The 17630-nt window shown below is 43.3% G+C and overlaps 1 protein-coding gene across 3 annotated transcripts in view; it reads left to right on the top strand.

Annotated features, from left to right (window-relative positions):
• The first annotated feature begins 1954 nt into the window (after positions 1-1954).
• gan (gigaxonin) overlaps positions 1955-17630 on the top strand; it is a 71735-nt gene continuing 56059 nt past the window's right edge. For all 3 annotated transcript variants that reach the window (XM_078210625.1, XM_078210624.1, XM_078210626.1), the window contains exons 1-3: positions 1955-2232; positions 10989-11103; positions 14606-14956. In XM_078210625.1, the coding sequence (XP_078066751.1) occupies positions 2036-2232; positions 10989-11103; positions 14606-14956 (663 nt within the window). In that variant the 5' untranslated portion in view covers positions 1955-2035. The remainder of the gene's footprint in view (positions 2233-10988; positions 11104-14605; positions 14957-17630) is intronic.

Here is a 17630-nt window from a genome sequence, read left to right as displayed (position 1 = left end):
AACTCGGTTTCTCTCCACAGACGCTGTCAGACCTGCTGAGTTTATCCAGCGTTTTATGTTTTTACACCTAACCTTAACAATTGCACAGTGGTTAGCACTGCTGCTTCACAGCGCCAGGGACCCGGGTTCAATTCCCAGCTTGGGTCACTGTCTGTGTGGAGCTTGCACATTCTCCCTGTGTCTGTGTGGGCTTCCTCCGGGTGCTCCAGTTTCCTCCCACAGTCCAAAGATGTGCGGGTTAGGTGGGTTGGCCATTCTAAATTGCCCCTTGGTGTCAGGGAGACTAGCGAGGATAAAATGCATGGGGTTATGGGGATCAGGCCTGAGTGGGATTGTGGTTGGTGCAGACTCGATGGGCCGAATGGCCTCCTTCTGCACTGTAGGATTTTATGATTCTATTTGGCTTTTCTTTAGCCAATCAGCTCTGCTCTTCCCAGGTTTGATTTTAACGTCAGCAAACTGTTCCCTGTTCTATTTCTCCAGTTTCTTGACCTAAATTTAAATAGCCTATTTGATTACTGTTTTATGCCTATGTCCTACCTTCATCCAATTTCTATTGTTACGTTTGAAACATAAATACCTCATTATTTCGCCGGAGTGATGTGATGATAATAAAAGCAAAATACTGTGGGTGCTGGAGACCTGGAAAAAAGAAAGTGCTGGAAAAACTCAGCAGGCCTGGCAGCCTCAGTCAGGAGAGAGAAACAAATAATTCTAGTCCTCTATGATTATTTTTCTTGAAGTGATGTTATCCTGATCCCAGAAAACCTGAGTAATGATAAAAAGTATTAATTTCCTTTATCACCCTAATTGTAGAACTGTTCATTTCTATTGCTATGAAAAAAAAATCACAAAGATTAAGATAATTTCGAAAAAAAATTATAGATTTTTGCTGAGGTGCTTCAAGAAATTGCCGTCTATTTAGTTATTATTCCATCTGCCTTGAGGTTCAACTCAAACTCAATTCAATTGTATTTTTATTGTGGATACTACTAAGAAACACTTTTTAAAAAATGGAGCCTGCAAGAGTAGGAAAGGTATCTGGCAGGATGACCATCAGCCAGGAGCTAAACTTTCACTTTCCTGAAAGCAGGTTCAAATTCAGAGATTAACTCAGCAGTGTGATTGTGGTGGGTTGGACCTCACTCCATCTACTGTGATACATTTCATTTTATTTAAATAGTAATATACCACAGCAGTCTAACCAGTAATATACCACAGCAGTCTAACCAGCAATATACCAAAATAGTATACCTCGCAATATACCATAATAGTATGCCCAGCCATATACCATAATAGTATATCCACCAATATACCAATGTAGTATACCCAGCAATATACCATAGCAATATATTCAGCAATATCCCATAGTATATCCAGCAATATGCTATAACAATATACAGAACAATATATCCAGCAATATACCATAATAGTATATCTAGCAATATACAATAGTATATACCAAACATAGTGGTGGACCCAGCAATATACCATAGCAATATATCCAGCAATATACCATAGCAATATACCATAGTAGTATATCCAGCAATATACCATAGTAGTATATCCAGCAATATACCGTAGTAGTATGCCCAGCAATATACCATAGCAATATATCAAGCAATATATCATAGTATATCCAGCAATATACCGTAGCAGTGTAACCAGCAATATACAATTGTAGTATATCCAGCATACACCAGAGTTGCATATCCAGCAGATGGCATTATCCTCAAATGTAAACCATGATAAATGTACAAATACAGATTCACATGTGCAAAACTATATTAAAATACTGAAAATGAAATGAAAATGTGACTGTTATCAATGCACAACATGGGTTGCAATGAAGAAGGTGATGAGGGATGTTTTGACTGGGGGGCAATGCCACTGCAGGCTGGTGAAGGAAACGCCTTTTGGGGCTTGGGGCGGGCTGGCTGCTGTGGGGAGCCGTAGTCGCGGCTTGATGAGGGCAGAGGCCGGGCGACAGGCACCGAGAGTGGGGCTGTGTGAGTGAGTGTGAGAGAGAGCGGGGATGACGGCGGAGCGGGGCGGCAGCGCCGGGGGCGGCTCGGTGTCCATGGTGTGGGACCCGCAGCACGCCAACAAGCTGCTCAAGAGCCTCAGCTCCTTCCGGGAGGAGCCGCTCTTCTGCGACGCGGTGCTGGTGGTGGAGGGGCAGGAGATCCCGGTGCAGAAGAACCTGCTGGCGGCGGCCAGCCCCTATGTCAGGTCAGTGTGTGGGTGAGGAGGTAGGAGGTGGGGGGTGGGGGGTTGGGGGGTGGGTGGGGGGGGGGGGGGGGACAATATATCCAGCAATACACCAGGGAGCAGCTAAAACCCCAGCAGAGGGTCCCCGCCTTGCACCACCCCCAGCAGCAGAGCTCAGAGTCAGCGCAGCCCCCCCCTCTCACACAACCACTTTGTACTCAGAGGGTCTCTCTGAAATCAGTGTGTAGTCAGTCTGCCCCAGGGGCAGGGAGCTGCCTCATCCTTTCGCACTGACTGGATTAGACACATCTGCATGTCCAGATTCACAGGGTCCCAGTATGTGACAGATAAAGGCCCCTGAGTCAGGTCAAGTGTGTCAGTGTTTGAGGGGAACAACATATCCAGCAATACACCAGGGGAGCAGCTAAGGCCCCAGCAGAGGGGCTCCCCCTTGCATCACCCCCAGAGCTTAATGTCAGCCCAGCCTCTCTTATTTATTTATTAGTGTCACAAGGAGGCTCACATTAACGCCACAGTGAAGTTATTGTGAAAATCCCCTAGTCGCCACACTCCAGCGCCTGTTCGGGTATACTGAGGGAGAATTTAGCACGGCCAATGCACCTAACCAGCATGTATTTCAGTCTGTAGGAGGAAACCGGGGCACCCGGAGGAAACCCACGCAGACACGGGGAGAACGTGCAGACTCCACACAGACAGTGACCCAAGCCGGGAATCGAACCCGGGTCCCTGGCTGTGTGAGGCAGCAGTGCTAACCACTGTGCTACCTCTCCTCCAACACAACCACTTTGTACTCAGAGGGTCTCTCTGAAATCAGTGTGTAGTCCGCCCCAGGGCAAGGAGGCTTCAGCTGCCTCGCCCTTTTGTACTGACTGGATTAGACACATCTGCACGTCCAGATTCACAGGGAACCTGTATGTGTCAGCACTTGGCAAAGCCACCTCTGAATCACCATGGCTCCAGTTTCAAATCCCACTCCCTGCCTTTGAGCACAGACGTCAAAGCTGACCGACACTCCAGTGCAATACTGCGGGGGTACTGGAGTCTCTGAGATTCTGTCTTTCTGATAAGATGTTCAACTCAGGCCTCAAGTGATGACTCAGGTAGATGATCAATGAACAGTGGCACAGTGTTTAGCACTGCTGCCTCACACCACCAGGGACTCCAGTTTCATTTCCGGCTTGGATCACTGTCTGTGCGGAATCTGCACGCTCTCCCCGTGTCTGCGTGGGTTTCCTCCGGGTGCTCCGGTTTCCTCCCATAGTCCGAAAGACGTGCCGGTTAGGTGTATTGGCCATGCTGAATGCTCCCTCAGTGTACCTGAACAGGCGCTGGAGTGTGGCGACTAGGGGATTTTCACAGTAACTTCATTGCAGTGTTAATGTCAAACTACTTGTGACACTAATAAATAAACTCTGAAATCAGTGTGTACTCAGCCCCAGGGCAGGGAACTGCCTTGTCTTTTTGAACTGACTGGATTAGACACATCTGCCTGTCCAGGTTCGTAGGAATCCTGCGCTTGTCAGATAAAGGCAAAATACTGCGAATGCTGGAATCTAAAACAAAAACAGAGAATGCTTGGGAAACTCAGCAGGTCTGACAGCATCTGTGGCAGGAGATTGGAGCCAACGTTTCGAGTCTGGATGACCCTTGGTCAGTACCTGACGCACTTGGCAAAGCCATCTCTGAATCACCAAGGCTCCGGGTTCAAATTCTGCTCTCTGCCTTTGAGCACAAGGACCAAGGCTGACTGACACTCCAGTGCAGTACTGAGGGGGCATCGGACTGTCAGAGGTCCTGTCTATCTGATAAGATGTTAAACTGAGGCCTCATTTCCTGACTCAGGTAGATGTAAAAGATTCTGTGGCACTGTGTTGAAGTAAGGGAAACCCTCTGCAACCACCCTCTTTCTCCTGTCATCAAGCCAATTTTGTATCCAATTGGCTACCTCACCCTGGATCCCATGAGATTTAACCTTATGCAACAACCTACCATGTGGTACCTTGTCAAAGGCCTTGCTAAAGTTTTATGTAGACAACATCAAAACATTATCTGATTATTCTCAAGTTGCTGTTGCTGGGAGTTTGCTAAGTGCAACTTAGCTGCTGTGTTTCCTATGTAACCAGACGTCAAAAGTACTTCATTGGCTGTAAAGTGCTTTGAGACACCCAGTTGGTCATGAAAAGTGCTTTATTAATGCAAGACTTTTTTTCTCTCCTTGAAGAATGATTTTGAATCGCATAAATGCAGAAATTTTATTCCCAAATTGATTTTAATTGTGCACATGCATAACATTTTTTAAAAATAGCTGAAAGCTAATGCTGGAGCTTTTGAACTCTGACGCAAGGTCATCCAGACTCGAAATGTTAGCTCTATTCTCTCTTCACAGATGTTGTCAAACCTGCTGCGATTTTCCAGCATTTTCTGTTTTTGTTGCACATATATCACTTATTGTTTGTATCCAGAATATTGACACCTATGTTCCATATTTTGTTCATATCCTTTCACAATATATGCCTTGAACCGCTGCAATCCATGTGGTGAAGGTCATCCCACAATAATATGAGGAATGGAGTTGCAGGATTTTGACCCAGCAGCAGGGAAGAAATGATGATTATAGTTGCAGTCAAGATGTTGTGTGACTTGGAGGGGATGGTGTTCCCATACATCATCTGCCCTTGTCTTTCTAGGAAGTAGAGATTGTGGGTTTGGAATATACTGATGAAGTAGCCTTGGTGAGTTGCTTCAGTATGATTTGTAGATGGTACACACTGCTGCTACTTTGCGTCAGCGATAGAGGGAGTAAGTGTCTACTGGATACTGGAAGGGGTGCCAATCAAGTGGGCTGTTTTGTCCTGGACGGTGTCAAACTTCGAGTGTTGTTGGAGTTCACCCATCCAGGCAAGTGGGGAGTATTCCATCACACTCCTGACCTGTACCTTGCAGATGGTGGACAGGCTTTGGGGAGTCAGGAGGTGAGTTACTCTACACAGGATTTTGAGTTTCTGACTTATGGATGCTAGCGTTGGAGCAGGAGTTCCTTGGACCACTCCTATTATATTCCATTTTAATAGTATAGCAAGTTCAGCTGTTGCACTGTTCAAGATCCATAAAGTGCTTCGATGCTGAGTTCAGGCATAAATTTCTGCAGCACAGAGTGTGCTTTAGGAATAAAAAATTGTCTGCAAATTAATGTGTGCAATTTATAGATTAATTTCACAGATTAATCTGGAATTGCTACTTTAAATCCATCCAATATTGTAAAATATGAGAGTGTGGTGTATTAGAATACCAGTCCAAAGATGTGTGGGTTAGGTTGATTAGTCATGGTAAATTGCCCCATAGTGTCACAGGGGGACCAGCAGGGTAAATATGTGGGATTAGGGAGATAGGGCCTGGGTGGATTGTGGTCGGTGCAGACTCATTGAATCATAAAAATTTACAGCACGGAAACAGGCCCTTCGACCCAACTTGTCCATGCTGCCCTTTTTTAACCACTAAGCTAGTCCCAATTGCCCGCATTTGGCCCATATCCCTCTATAGCATCTTACCCATGTAACTGCCTAAATGCTTTTTAAAAGACAAACTTGTACCCACCTTTACTACCACCTCTGGCAGCTCGTTCCAGACACTCACCACCCTCTGTGTGAAAAAAATTGTCCCTCTGGACCCTTTTGTATCTCTCCCCTCTCACTTTAAACCTTTGCCCTCTAGTTTTAGACTTCCCTACCTTTGAGAAAATACGTTGATTATCTAGCTGATCCATGCCCTTCATTATTTTATAGACCTCTGTAAGATCACCTCTAAGCCTCCTACGCTCCAGGGATAAAAGTCCCAGTCTATCTAGCCTCTACTTATAACTCAAACCATCAAGTCCCGGTAGTATCCTAGTAAATCTTTTCTGCACTCTTTCTACTTTAATAATATCCTTTTCTATAATAGGGGGACCGGAACTGTACACCGTATTCCAAGTGTTTCCTTACCAGTGTCTTATCCAGCTTCAACAAGATGTACCAACTCCTGTATTCAATGTTCTGACCAATGAAACCAGGCATGCCGAATGCCTTCTTCGTCACCCTGTCCACCTATGACTCCGCTTTCAAGGAGCTATGAACCTGCACCACTAGATCTCTTTGTTCTATAACTCTCCCCAACGCCCTACCATTAATGCATCACCTCACATTTACCTAAATTAAATTCCATCTGCCATTCATCAGCCCACTGTCCCAATTCATCAAGATCCCTTGGCAATCCTAGATAACCTTCTTCACTGTCCACTATGCCACCAATCTTGGTCATCTGCAAACTTATTAGCCATGCCTCCTAAATTCTCATCTAAATCATTAATATAAATGACAAATAACAGTGGACCCAGCGCCAATCCCTGAGGCACACTGCTAGTCACAGACCTCCAGTTTGATAAACAACCCTCTGCAACCACCCTCTTTCTCCTGTCATCAAGCCAATTTTGTATCCAATTGGCTACCTCACCCTGGATCCCATGAGATTTAACCTTATGCAACAACCTACCATGTGGTACCTTGTCAAAGGCCTTGCTAAAGTCTTATGTAGACAACATCAACTGCACTGCCCTCATCTACCTCTTGGTTACCCCTTCAAAAACTCAATCAAATTCGTGAGAACAGACATCAAATATTCTCATTTTCACAATATTGTTTCAATTCTGAAGATCATTTAGTGATCATCAAAATAAATTTAAAATATTATTTAAGTTTGATTAGATGAAGTGAAAAGAATTTTATGCTGAGCTTTCGGTAAGTAATAAAAATAAAGTTAAAGTTTATTTAAGGTGAGAGGGGAGAGATACAAAAGTGTCCAGAGGGGTAATTTTTTCACACGGAGGGTGGTGAGTGTCTGGAACAAGCTGCCAGAGGTAGTAGTAGAGGCGGGTACAATTTTGGCTTTTAAAAAGCATTTAGATAGTTACATGGGTATGATGGGTATAGAGGGATATGGGCCAAATGCGGGCAATTGGGATTAGCTTGGGGGTTTTAAAAAGAAAAGGCAGCATGGACAAGTTGGGCCAAAGGGCCTGTTTCCATGCTGTAAACCTCTATGACTCTATGACTTTATTAGTCTCAAGTAGGCTTATATTCACACTGTAATGAAGTTACTGTGAAAATCCCCTAGTTGCCACACTCTGGTGCCTGTTTGGGTACACTGAGGGAGAATTTAGCATGGCCAATGCACCTAACCAGCACACCTTTGGACTTTGGGAGGAAATCGGAGCACCTGGAGGAAACCCACGCAGACACGGGGAGAATATGCAAACTCCACACAGACAGTGACCCAAGCCAGGAATCGAATCTGGGTGGTGCTGTGAGGCAGCAGTGCTAACCACTGTGCCATCGTGCCGCCCCAAGACATTTGCATATTTAATTTCCTACATTGGCGACTAAAGAGATCAGAATGATTGAGTGATTTAATGCCTCTGGAGGAACCTTTGGTAGGTTGAAGCGTAGAGAGTACAAAATACATTTTAACATTTGTTTCCAGGGCATGAGCAGCACTGCAAAGATGGATTCATTGTTCAACACTCATTCCCCTAAGGATACTGAGTCACCGGCATAATGTTGCATCGACGTCACATGTAGTCCGAACCAGGCAGAGGTTTCCTTCTCAGTAGGGGCATTGGTGAATTTCCCGTTGAATTTTGAAATCACTTTCATGGGTATTTTATGGTTCTTGCCACAAATTCACTGAAATATGGAATTTAAGGATGAGGTTCGGTCTTGTGCTCTCTGGGTTTGCGAATTCAGCATTCTAACCACGAGGCAAGTGTACGCATATATTCCCAGAAGGCAAAGATGAAGTGCATCAAAATATGGAATTCTCAAGCCAGGAAGATCACAGATTTATAGATTCATGCAGTCTGAGTTACCTTATCCTAGTTTACTTTGATTTCTGTTCGGGCTGTTCCCCCTCCTTTTTGGGGAGCTGCCCCTTTTACTTTGTCCTGATTTAATCTGAGTTTGTTTACTTGGTTTGGTTTGACCTAAAAAGAGGGCACTGCAATTTGCTTCGTTGTCAGTGGACTGGGGGGGGGGGGGGGGGGGGGAGGTAGCAATTGGACAATGCCCTTACTCTTAATGAGTAATGTACATGTGTGAATATCCAGTGGGCAGTCGTAGCCAAAATATCCCTGAGATTGACTAACTTTCCAGTGTTCATTGTCTAGCTTGGTAGGATGAAGTTATTTGTAGAATGGTCCTTTTGGTGAGCTGCTGGGGGCACTGATGAAACCAGGCTCCCACCATTCACAGTAAAATTATAGGACTAGAAAAGAGAAAGGAAAAATAGAACAGTCCTTTTCTTAAAAAACAAGGTAATAGGGAAGATAAGAAGGAGATGAAAGATAAATATGCACAAGAGAGGAGTTGATGGAGGCCTAGCGGGTCATTCATATTGATTGCAGATCAGTGGGAGGTGGTCTGCATCTGCTGGAAAAATAACACTGGAAAATCATAAATATCAGATCTGCAAAAGAGCTATAAATCCAGAGAGGATGAACTATTGCTGCAAATGAAACACACGGTGTGATCATTTTTGTTAACTGAAGTGTTTTGGAGCATTCGATTCCTTTGCCAGAAGAAGTTCTGAATCCTTGGGTTTCATCGTAGAAAGCTTGAGAGAAAGTACTAACTTCTGTTATTACTCATTCTTCCGGTGCTTAACTGAGCAGAAATACATCTAGGGTGGGGTAAGTGTTCTATAATTTAAGTAATGTTTGCGTTCTATATATTAAATTACATTAGTCATCTTGGGTGGAACGGTATTTTCCTACTGATTATGATTTGCTGCGAGTCTCGCTTGAAGTGTAGCACTGAATGTGCTTACAGTGCTGACCCAGCAATTCAATATGGCACTGGATGTTTCATTTTTAATACTTTTAAGTTTCAACGTTGACATTTCTTGTAAGTAAAAAAAGGTGACTTGCCCTTGGGACAAAAAGTAGCGCTAAACCTTGCATGGCTTAATTTTAGATGTTGCACATTTTGAAAAAAATACAAATTGAAAAATCATTGTCTGTGATTGATGCATTATTACTAGAATATACGTTCCCCATGTCATAGGATCATACAGTGCTGAAGGTGGTCATGCAGCCTGTGTGGTTACAGGAAAGAGGAATTAATCTTTGGTAACATTTTCATTCGGGAAACCGATCTAGTTTTCAGAAGAAGTTGCAACTTCATATTTTTCAGAATGATGATTCCAGTACTTAGGGGAGGCAGTGGTATTGTCACTTCTCTAGTAATCCAGAGACCCAGGGCATGACAGATGGTGAAATTTGAATTCCATAAAATTCGGGCATTAGAGGTCCAATGATGACCATGAAACGTCATCGATTGTCGTAAAATCCCATCTGGTTCCTTTCGGGGGAGGAGATCTGCTGTCCTTGTCCAGTCTGGCCAACATGTGACTCCAGATCCACTGCATACAGCAATGTGGTTGACTCTGTGCCCTCTGAAATGCCCTCCTGCATGCTTCATTGAACTAAGGTTGATCCTCTAGCTTAGTGATAGTGATAGAGTGGGGGGAATGCTGGGCCATGAGGTTACCGATTTGTGGTTGAGTGCAGTTCAGCTGCTAATGGCCCAGAGCGCTTCATAGATGCCCAGTCTTTGAGTTGTTGGATCTGTTCAAAGTCTATCCCATTTAGCATAGTGGTGGTGCCACACAACATGATGGTCAAGCAGGAAACTGTTAAAATTGGATCCTTTTTGGTTTTGAATTTGAAATTTAACCTGTGCGAGTACTGAGGGGGATGGCATTCTTTTAATGAAGGCACAGTTCCGGTAGTCAGCTTTGTACATCTTGTTATATATTTCATAGCTGCGGTGAATTCAAGATTGAGTCTGCAGCCTTGGGGGTTCAACCAAAACAGAACTTCATTTGGAAGATGTTAACACTACCAGGCTGCTATGTAACACTGCCAGTTTGCACGCACAAAAGGCTGATGACATCACGCAATCAGAGAATCCCTACAGTGCAGAAGGAGGCCATTCAGCCCATCGATCCTGCATCGACAACAATCTCACCCAGACCCTATCCCCGTAAACCCATGTATTTACCCTGCTAATCCTCCTGACATGATGGGTCAATTTAACATGGCCAATCAACCTAACCCACATATCTTTGGACTGTGGGAGGAAACCGGAGGAAACCCATGCAGACACGGGGAGAACATGCCAACTCCACACAGACAGTTGCCCAAGGTCGGAATCGAACCCGGGTCCATGGTGCTGTGAAGTAGCAGGACTAACCACTGTGCCACCCCAATCATTCTCTTACAGTGCCCGAGTTCAGCTACAAGGCTGCTTGTGAGAAAGCACCACACAATGCCTATTGTATGCCCACAATTCTTCACTATCTTTCCACAATGATAATGGATAAAGCCAGTGGAAATTATGATTGTTTGCTTTGAACAAAGTTAATTATTTGACTGATCACAGCATTAAGAAATGTCCCTGACTTCATTTTTGCACGACGTTGACTAGGAAGTTATGTTTTTACACTCGTATGTTTTCCAGCACCATTGAACAGTGTTGCGTGTTATTTTTGTTGTTTCTAAACATTCGGTAACAACAGCAACTAAAACAAAATAATTTTATGAAGAACCTGTCGATAACAAGTGCTTTTTGGCTTCAAACCTGCTGAATTGTGATTGCTGTGTATTTACTGTACTGCAAAATGCAACCATTGTTGATATTTATTGCAGTCTGATGTTTATATTTCAGGACAAAACTGAATTATACGGCTCCGACAGACGATGGTTCAGTGTATAAAATTACCCTAGATGGCATTTCTGTCGCTGTTATGCGGGAATTATTGGATTATATGTTTAGTGGCCAGGTACAGAATCTTTTCTCAGTTTTTATATTGACCGTTGTACATTTTAAGAAGCCTCACAACAACAGGTTTATTTGGAATCACGAGCCTTAGGAGCCATCAAGTGAAGGAATCATAGAAATCCTACAGTGCAGAAAGAGGCCATTTGACCCATCGAGTCTGCACCGACCACAATCCCACCCAGGCCCTATCCCCATATCCCTACATATTTACCCGCTAATCCCTCTAACCTACACATCTCAGGACACTAAGGGGCAATTTTAGCACAGCCAATCAACCTAACCTGCACATCTTGGACTGTGGGAGGGACCCGGAGGAAACCCACGCAGACACGAGGAGAATGTGCAAGCTCCACACAGACAGTGGAGGTTGTACATTTTGTGTACTCTGTTATGGAACATTGTGGTTAAATGTCTATTTCAGTACAGGGAAAAAGATACTAGTATGGAATAATTTTATCTGAAAGGAGCCATGGAGGAGTTAGATATTTCTTCCTACAGATTATGAATGGCTGGTAATCTAGTTTCATTGTTCTTTGAACTCTTCTAAAGGACGCAATACTTGATTGTTTTCAAACTGAAGATGAACAACGTGATGTTCAGAAGTATTTTTATTTTTGTACCACTAATCTTTTTATAGGATCAAGTATGTTAATTTGTTTTTTTTACACTTCAGTCAGAAGTATTAACTATTATTTTGATTGTATTTATTTTGAGATCTGAACTGTGCATCAAAATATTAATCTCTCAAAGTATTAAAAAGCATGGAGTAAACAGTTTAATCTTGCGACAGTCTTTTAGAGCAATCATTTTACCCTAGATTTTAAATTTACGGATGTCTTAATTTATAATGAAATATAAGAATTAAAAGTCAGCTTCACTGGGCAGCACGGTGGTAGAGTGGTTAGCACTACTGTCTCACAGCGCCAGGGACCTGGGTTCGATTCCCAGCTTGGGTCACTGTCGCTGCGGAGTCTGCACGTTCTCCCCGTGTCTGCGTGGGTTTCCTCCGGGTGCTCCGGTTTCCTCCCACAGTCCAAAGATGTGTGGGTTAGGTGGATTGGCCATGCTAAATTGCCCCTTAGTATCAGGGCAACTAGCTAGGGTAAATACATGGGGTTATGGAGTTAAGACCTGGGTGGGATTGTGGTTGGTGTGGACTCAATGGGTCGAATGGCCTCCTTCTGCACTGTAGGATTCTTTGACATCATGTCCATGTTATATAATTTTGCGATAGTGGTTTGATTAGTCATTGAGCAGTATGCTTCAGAGACAAGCTAAGTCACTTAATTCTACCACAAATACTGCATGATTTGTTAGTGTCTTATTGGCAGCTTTCCAAATTAGATGGACTTGCATTCAAATTCTGCACACTTAAGTGACTGCTTCAGAGGGATTCAACAGCCTGTCTTTTTTCCATGTAATCGTTAAATTTGGAATTTTTGAAGAAAGATTCTCTAAGCCCTGAAGTGAATAACATGGTCGAAAATTCCTGTGTTAACAAAAAAAAGCTTATTTTCACAAGTCATTTTAACACCGACTTCCAAATACTTTATTTTGGTAACAGGATGATGAATTTGAGGAGTTAGGGTAATCTATCAACAATGGGAAATATATCTGCAATGTTTCTTCCATTACTTGGTTGTTCTGTAGCTGTTTAATAAATTTCCTAGGTAGCTAAAGTAAATAACATGGTCTATTGTAGTACCCTTCTTTCTATAGTTGAGGAGGTTGCCTTGGTACACAGAATAGAATCAAAACTAAATTAATCATGAAGGGGATTTCATTAGGTGGCAAAAAGAGTGCAGAATTACTTTAGTGCCTGTGATAACAATCTTCTGACTGTCAAAGAACATTACAGCACAGGAACAGGCCCTTCAGCCCACCAAGCCTGCACCAACACATGACGCCTTTCTAAGCTAAAGACCTTTAGGCTCTGTGAGGTCCGCATCCCTCTATTTCCTGCCTATTTATAGATCTGTCAAGATGCCTCTTAAATGTTGGCAGTGCATTCCAAGCACTTGCTACCCTCTTGTGTAAAAAGAAATTGCCTCACACATCTCCTTGAAACTTTTCCCCTTTTACCTTAAACCTATGTCCCCTAGTAATTGACATTTCTACCCTGGGAAGAAGACTCCGACTATCCATGCCTCTCATAATTTTGTAAATTTCTATCAGGTCGCCCCCATCAGTCTCCCAAGTTTGTCCAACCGCTCCTCATGGCTAATACCCTCTAAACCAGGCAACATCCTGGTAAATCTTTTCTATACCCACTCCAAAGCCTCCACATCCTTCTGTTAGTGTGGTGACCAGAACTGTGCGCAATATTCCAAATGTGGCCTAACTAAAGTTCTATACAGCTGCAACATGACTTGCCAACTTTTATATTCTATGCCGTGAATTATGACGTCAAACATGCCAAACGCCTTCTTGACCCCCTTATCCACTTATGTTGCCACTTTCAGGGAACTGTGGACCTCTGTAAAGGGTTCTTCCATTTCGTGTATACTTTTCTCCTGCATTAGACTTTCCGAAATGCATCACCTCACATCTGTCTGCATTAAATTCCATGTCCCTGGACTGAATTTTACAGCTGGATATAATAAATGGTTATTGTGTGAAGAATCTGCAGTTTTTCGAAGTGGCTCATTTTAGAACCTGATTTTTAATTTTCAAAAGGAAATGCTGAAATCCTGGAATGATTTGGTTTTTCTCTGAGATGTGACTCTGCCACACCCACTCCATCTACCAAGATTGCCTACTTACCGCTGTACCCAACCCTCAGCACAAGTGCAGCTGGAACTCTCATAACCCTCACAAAACCTCACAATTGCAACACTTCATTATTTTTCCCAGCCCAGCTCCCACGTTCTGCTCTGCATAAACATGCGCTCGACAAAATGTTACTATCCCTATCTTGATTCCCGTTCATCCATCACCGGTGCTTGCTGACCTGCATTGATTACCAATCCAGCAAGATTTCTGTTTTAAAAATCTCATCCTTGTTTGCAAATCCCTCCAGGGTCTCATCCCTCCAAATCTCTACCACGTTCTCCAACCCTACAAACCTTTGAGATCAAGGTCCCTTGTGCTCATCGAATTCTGGCATCTTGTACGATCCACAATTGCCGGCGACGCTTTCAGTTGGCTTTGTCCTAAGTTCTAGAGTTCCTTCCCTGAACCCCTCTACTTCCCTGAACCCCTCTACTTCCTTAAAACCTGCCTCCTTGACCAGACTTTACATCACCTGTCCTGATACTTCCTTCTGCAAGATGACACCAGATTTTGATTAATGATGCCCTTGTAAAGCACCATGACATGTTTTATTGGGCACGGTATAAATGCAAGTTGTTAACTTTAAGCCGTTTATGGTAGGGGAAATGCCAAGAGCCCCAGTGAAAATTGATTATAGTTGGAAACTTTTACAGTGATGCTCAGCAATGAATAAACTGTATATTCTGGGAATGTAAAATTGCAACTCTTGAAACCATTTCTGTTTCTTTCAGATTAAGCTAAGTGAAGACACTATTCAGGATATTGTGCAGGCTGCAGATCTTCTCCTCCTCACTGATTTAAAAGCCCTGTGCTGTGAATTTTTGGAAAGTTGCATCGCTCCTGAGAACTGTATCGGCATACGTGACTTTGCTTTGCACTACTCTTTGCAACATGTATACTACATAGCCACTGAGTATCTGGAAACACATTTCCGCGATGTCTCCCACACAGAGGAGTTCCTGGAGCTCGGCCATGAAAAAGTGAAAGAAATTATCTCTTTGGAAAAGCTGAATGTGGGAAATGAAAGGTATATCTTTGATGCAGTGGTGAAATGGATTTGTCAAGATCCTGTGGTTCGAAAGGTACGGAAAATCTATCATTTCTCTTACTTTCTGATGATCATAGTACTGATTCTTTTAAAATTACCATTTTTTTTCACTACTTATTCAACAGGGCATGTTAGCATCACATAATACAAGGATCTTGAAAGGGAATTTGGTTACAGTAGTGTTTTGTCTTGGCCCCTGACTTAAAAAATGGATGTCAACAAATTTATAACGCAGTTCTGTGAAAATTGTATCAGACCAGGAATAACAGATCTGGAAGTAATCCTGGGACAATAATGCTACAGTGGGGTTCAGATCATACAGCTGAAAAAAGATATTCCTTAATTTAAACCTGTTCCCACACTCGCCCATCAGATTCTAGGTGGCAGCGGAGGGGAATTTGCATGTAATGGTGTTCCCATCCTTCTGCTGCCCTTGCCCTTCCAGGTGGTGGAGCTTGCAGCTTTGGAAGGTGCTGTCGAAGGATCCTTGGTGCAGTGCATCTTGTAGATGGTACGCACTGCTTCTACTGTGCATTAATGGGGTAAGGAGTGGATGTTAAAGGTGGTGAATGGGGTGCCAATCAAGCAGCCTACTTTGTCCTGGATGTTGTCAAGCTGCTTGAGTGTTGATGAGCTGCACTCTTCCATGCAAGCGGAAGGTATTCCACTATACTCCCAGCTTGTGCCTTCTAGATGATGGATAGGCTTTGGAGAATCACTCGTTGCAGAATTCGTAGCCTCTGATATGTTCTTGTAGCCACTGGTGCAGTTCAATATCTGATCGATGGTAACTCCCAGATGTTGGGTATTCAGTGATGGCAATGCCATTGAATGTCAAGGGGAGATGGTCATTGTCTGGTGGTCTGTATCCTACACTGTTCAATGTTGTTGCACCTTTTTCATTCCTTATCTCTCGCCGGGGAGATTCCGTCCTTCACTTCTCTGGAACATCCTCACTCTCCAATATTGTAATGCCATTTTTAATCATTACTGCCACTCTCCAGCCCGACCTGGTTTTCTTCCTTTCCTGTTTCCCATAAACACACTAAACCCTCTAATATTTAATGTCTAGTTGTTATGACCACCATGAAGGCCATGGGCGATCATCGAAAGATCTACCCATGTGCTTTGTGGAGTGCGCGCTACCTTAGTGAAGGAGCGGAAGCTTGTCCAGCAGGGGTTTTTAAACCTTAACTTTACCTGGACCGGAGCTGTACGTCCCAAGGTGAAGACTACCTGACTGTAAATATGTAGTAGCCAGATGATGGATTATTGCAAGCGTGTCAAAGGACACAGTATGGCAATGTTTCAGGAATCGGCAAAATAAGAAACCTTGAATTATAGGAACATTTCAGAGCAATGGGCAAGAGAGTTATGGTTAGACTGCCTGCTTCTATCATGGGATGGTAGTCGCTGGATACAAGTGAATTTTCACCTTAACGATTGTTCCCCATCAGTATTTCTCAATGACTTCTCGACAGTCCTTAAGAATTGCATTAAGTGGACTTCGGGAGTATTTATTATATCAGTGTTTGAGATGTAGACTTTATCTTGGTTGTGGTTATGTCGAAACCAATAAGAAACAGAGCACAGCAAAGCAGTTTCAGGTCATTTCTCTTGTGCTGACAGTAGCTGCAACAACAACAAGTGTTTTCCAATATCAAAGATGTTGAACAAGCAACTTAACTGCAACACCATGTCGAATTTCTTCCTCCTGGCTTCACACGCACCACAGCGAATCACATACATTCAGTTATCCATGTTTTATCAGAGATAAAGACATGCTTTCAGAACCTCCCAAAGCACTTTACAGTCAATGCAATACTTCTGAAATGTAATCCTTTATCATAACATAGGCAATGCGGCAATAGATTTTCACACCACAATCTCCTGTGAACAGCAAAGTCATAGCGATCAGGTAATCTATTTTAGTGATGATAGTTGTGGGGTAAATATTGGCCAGGACATGGACGATTATTCCGCTGCTCTTCAAAATACTGCCATGGAACCTTTTCCATCTGTCTCGGGCAGCAAATGGCTTAATGGCCCATCTGAAAGGCATCATCTCTGACAGTGCATTACTCCATCAGTACTACACTGGAGTGAGTCTCTCCATCTAGGCTATTAGATGCTTATTGTGTTGTGCCGAGCATGACACCAAATTAAACTAATCCCCTCTGCCTGCCCTTGGTCCATATCCCTCTATCTCATGCATATTCATGTGCTTACCTAAAAGCCCCTTAAATGCTCCTATCGTATCTGGCTGCACCAGCACGCCAGGCAGTGCATTCAAGACCCTCACCACTCTCTGTATAAAAAAAAACTTGCCCCTCATATCTCCTTTTGTACTTTCCCCCTCTCACCTTAAGTGAATGCCCCCTAGTATTGGACATTTCAACTCTGGGAAAAGAATTACCTATGCCTCTCATAATTTTATAGACTTCTCTCAGGGACAAAGGAGGGGAATTATGCTTTGAACCAAAGGAAGTCGGTGAGATCCTAAACGAATACCTTGCATTAGTATTCACAAAGGAGAGGGACATGTTGACTGGTAGTGTCTCAGAGAGATGTGTTGACCCGTTAGAAAAAATCTCAATTACAAGGGAGGAAACATTAAGACGCAGTATTCCAAATGTGGCCTGACCAATGTTCTATACAGCCGCAACATCATATGCCAACATCCCCAGGGCCGGATGGCATCTATCCTA

This window comes from Mustelus asterias, chromosome 4, assembly GCF_964213995.1.
Source record: "Mustelus asterias chromosome 4, sMusAst1.hap1.1, whole genome shotgun sequence".
NCBI classification, from domain to species: Eukaryota; Metazoa; Chordata; class Chondrichthyes; order Carcharhiniformes; family Triakidae; genus Mustelus; species Mustelus asterias.
Note: the sequence above shows the minus strand (reverse complement) of the source record. Positions and strands in the feature narration are given on the sequence as shown.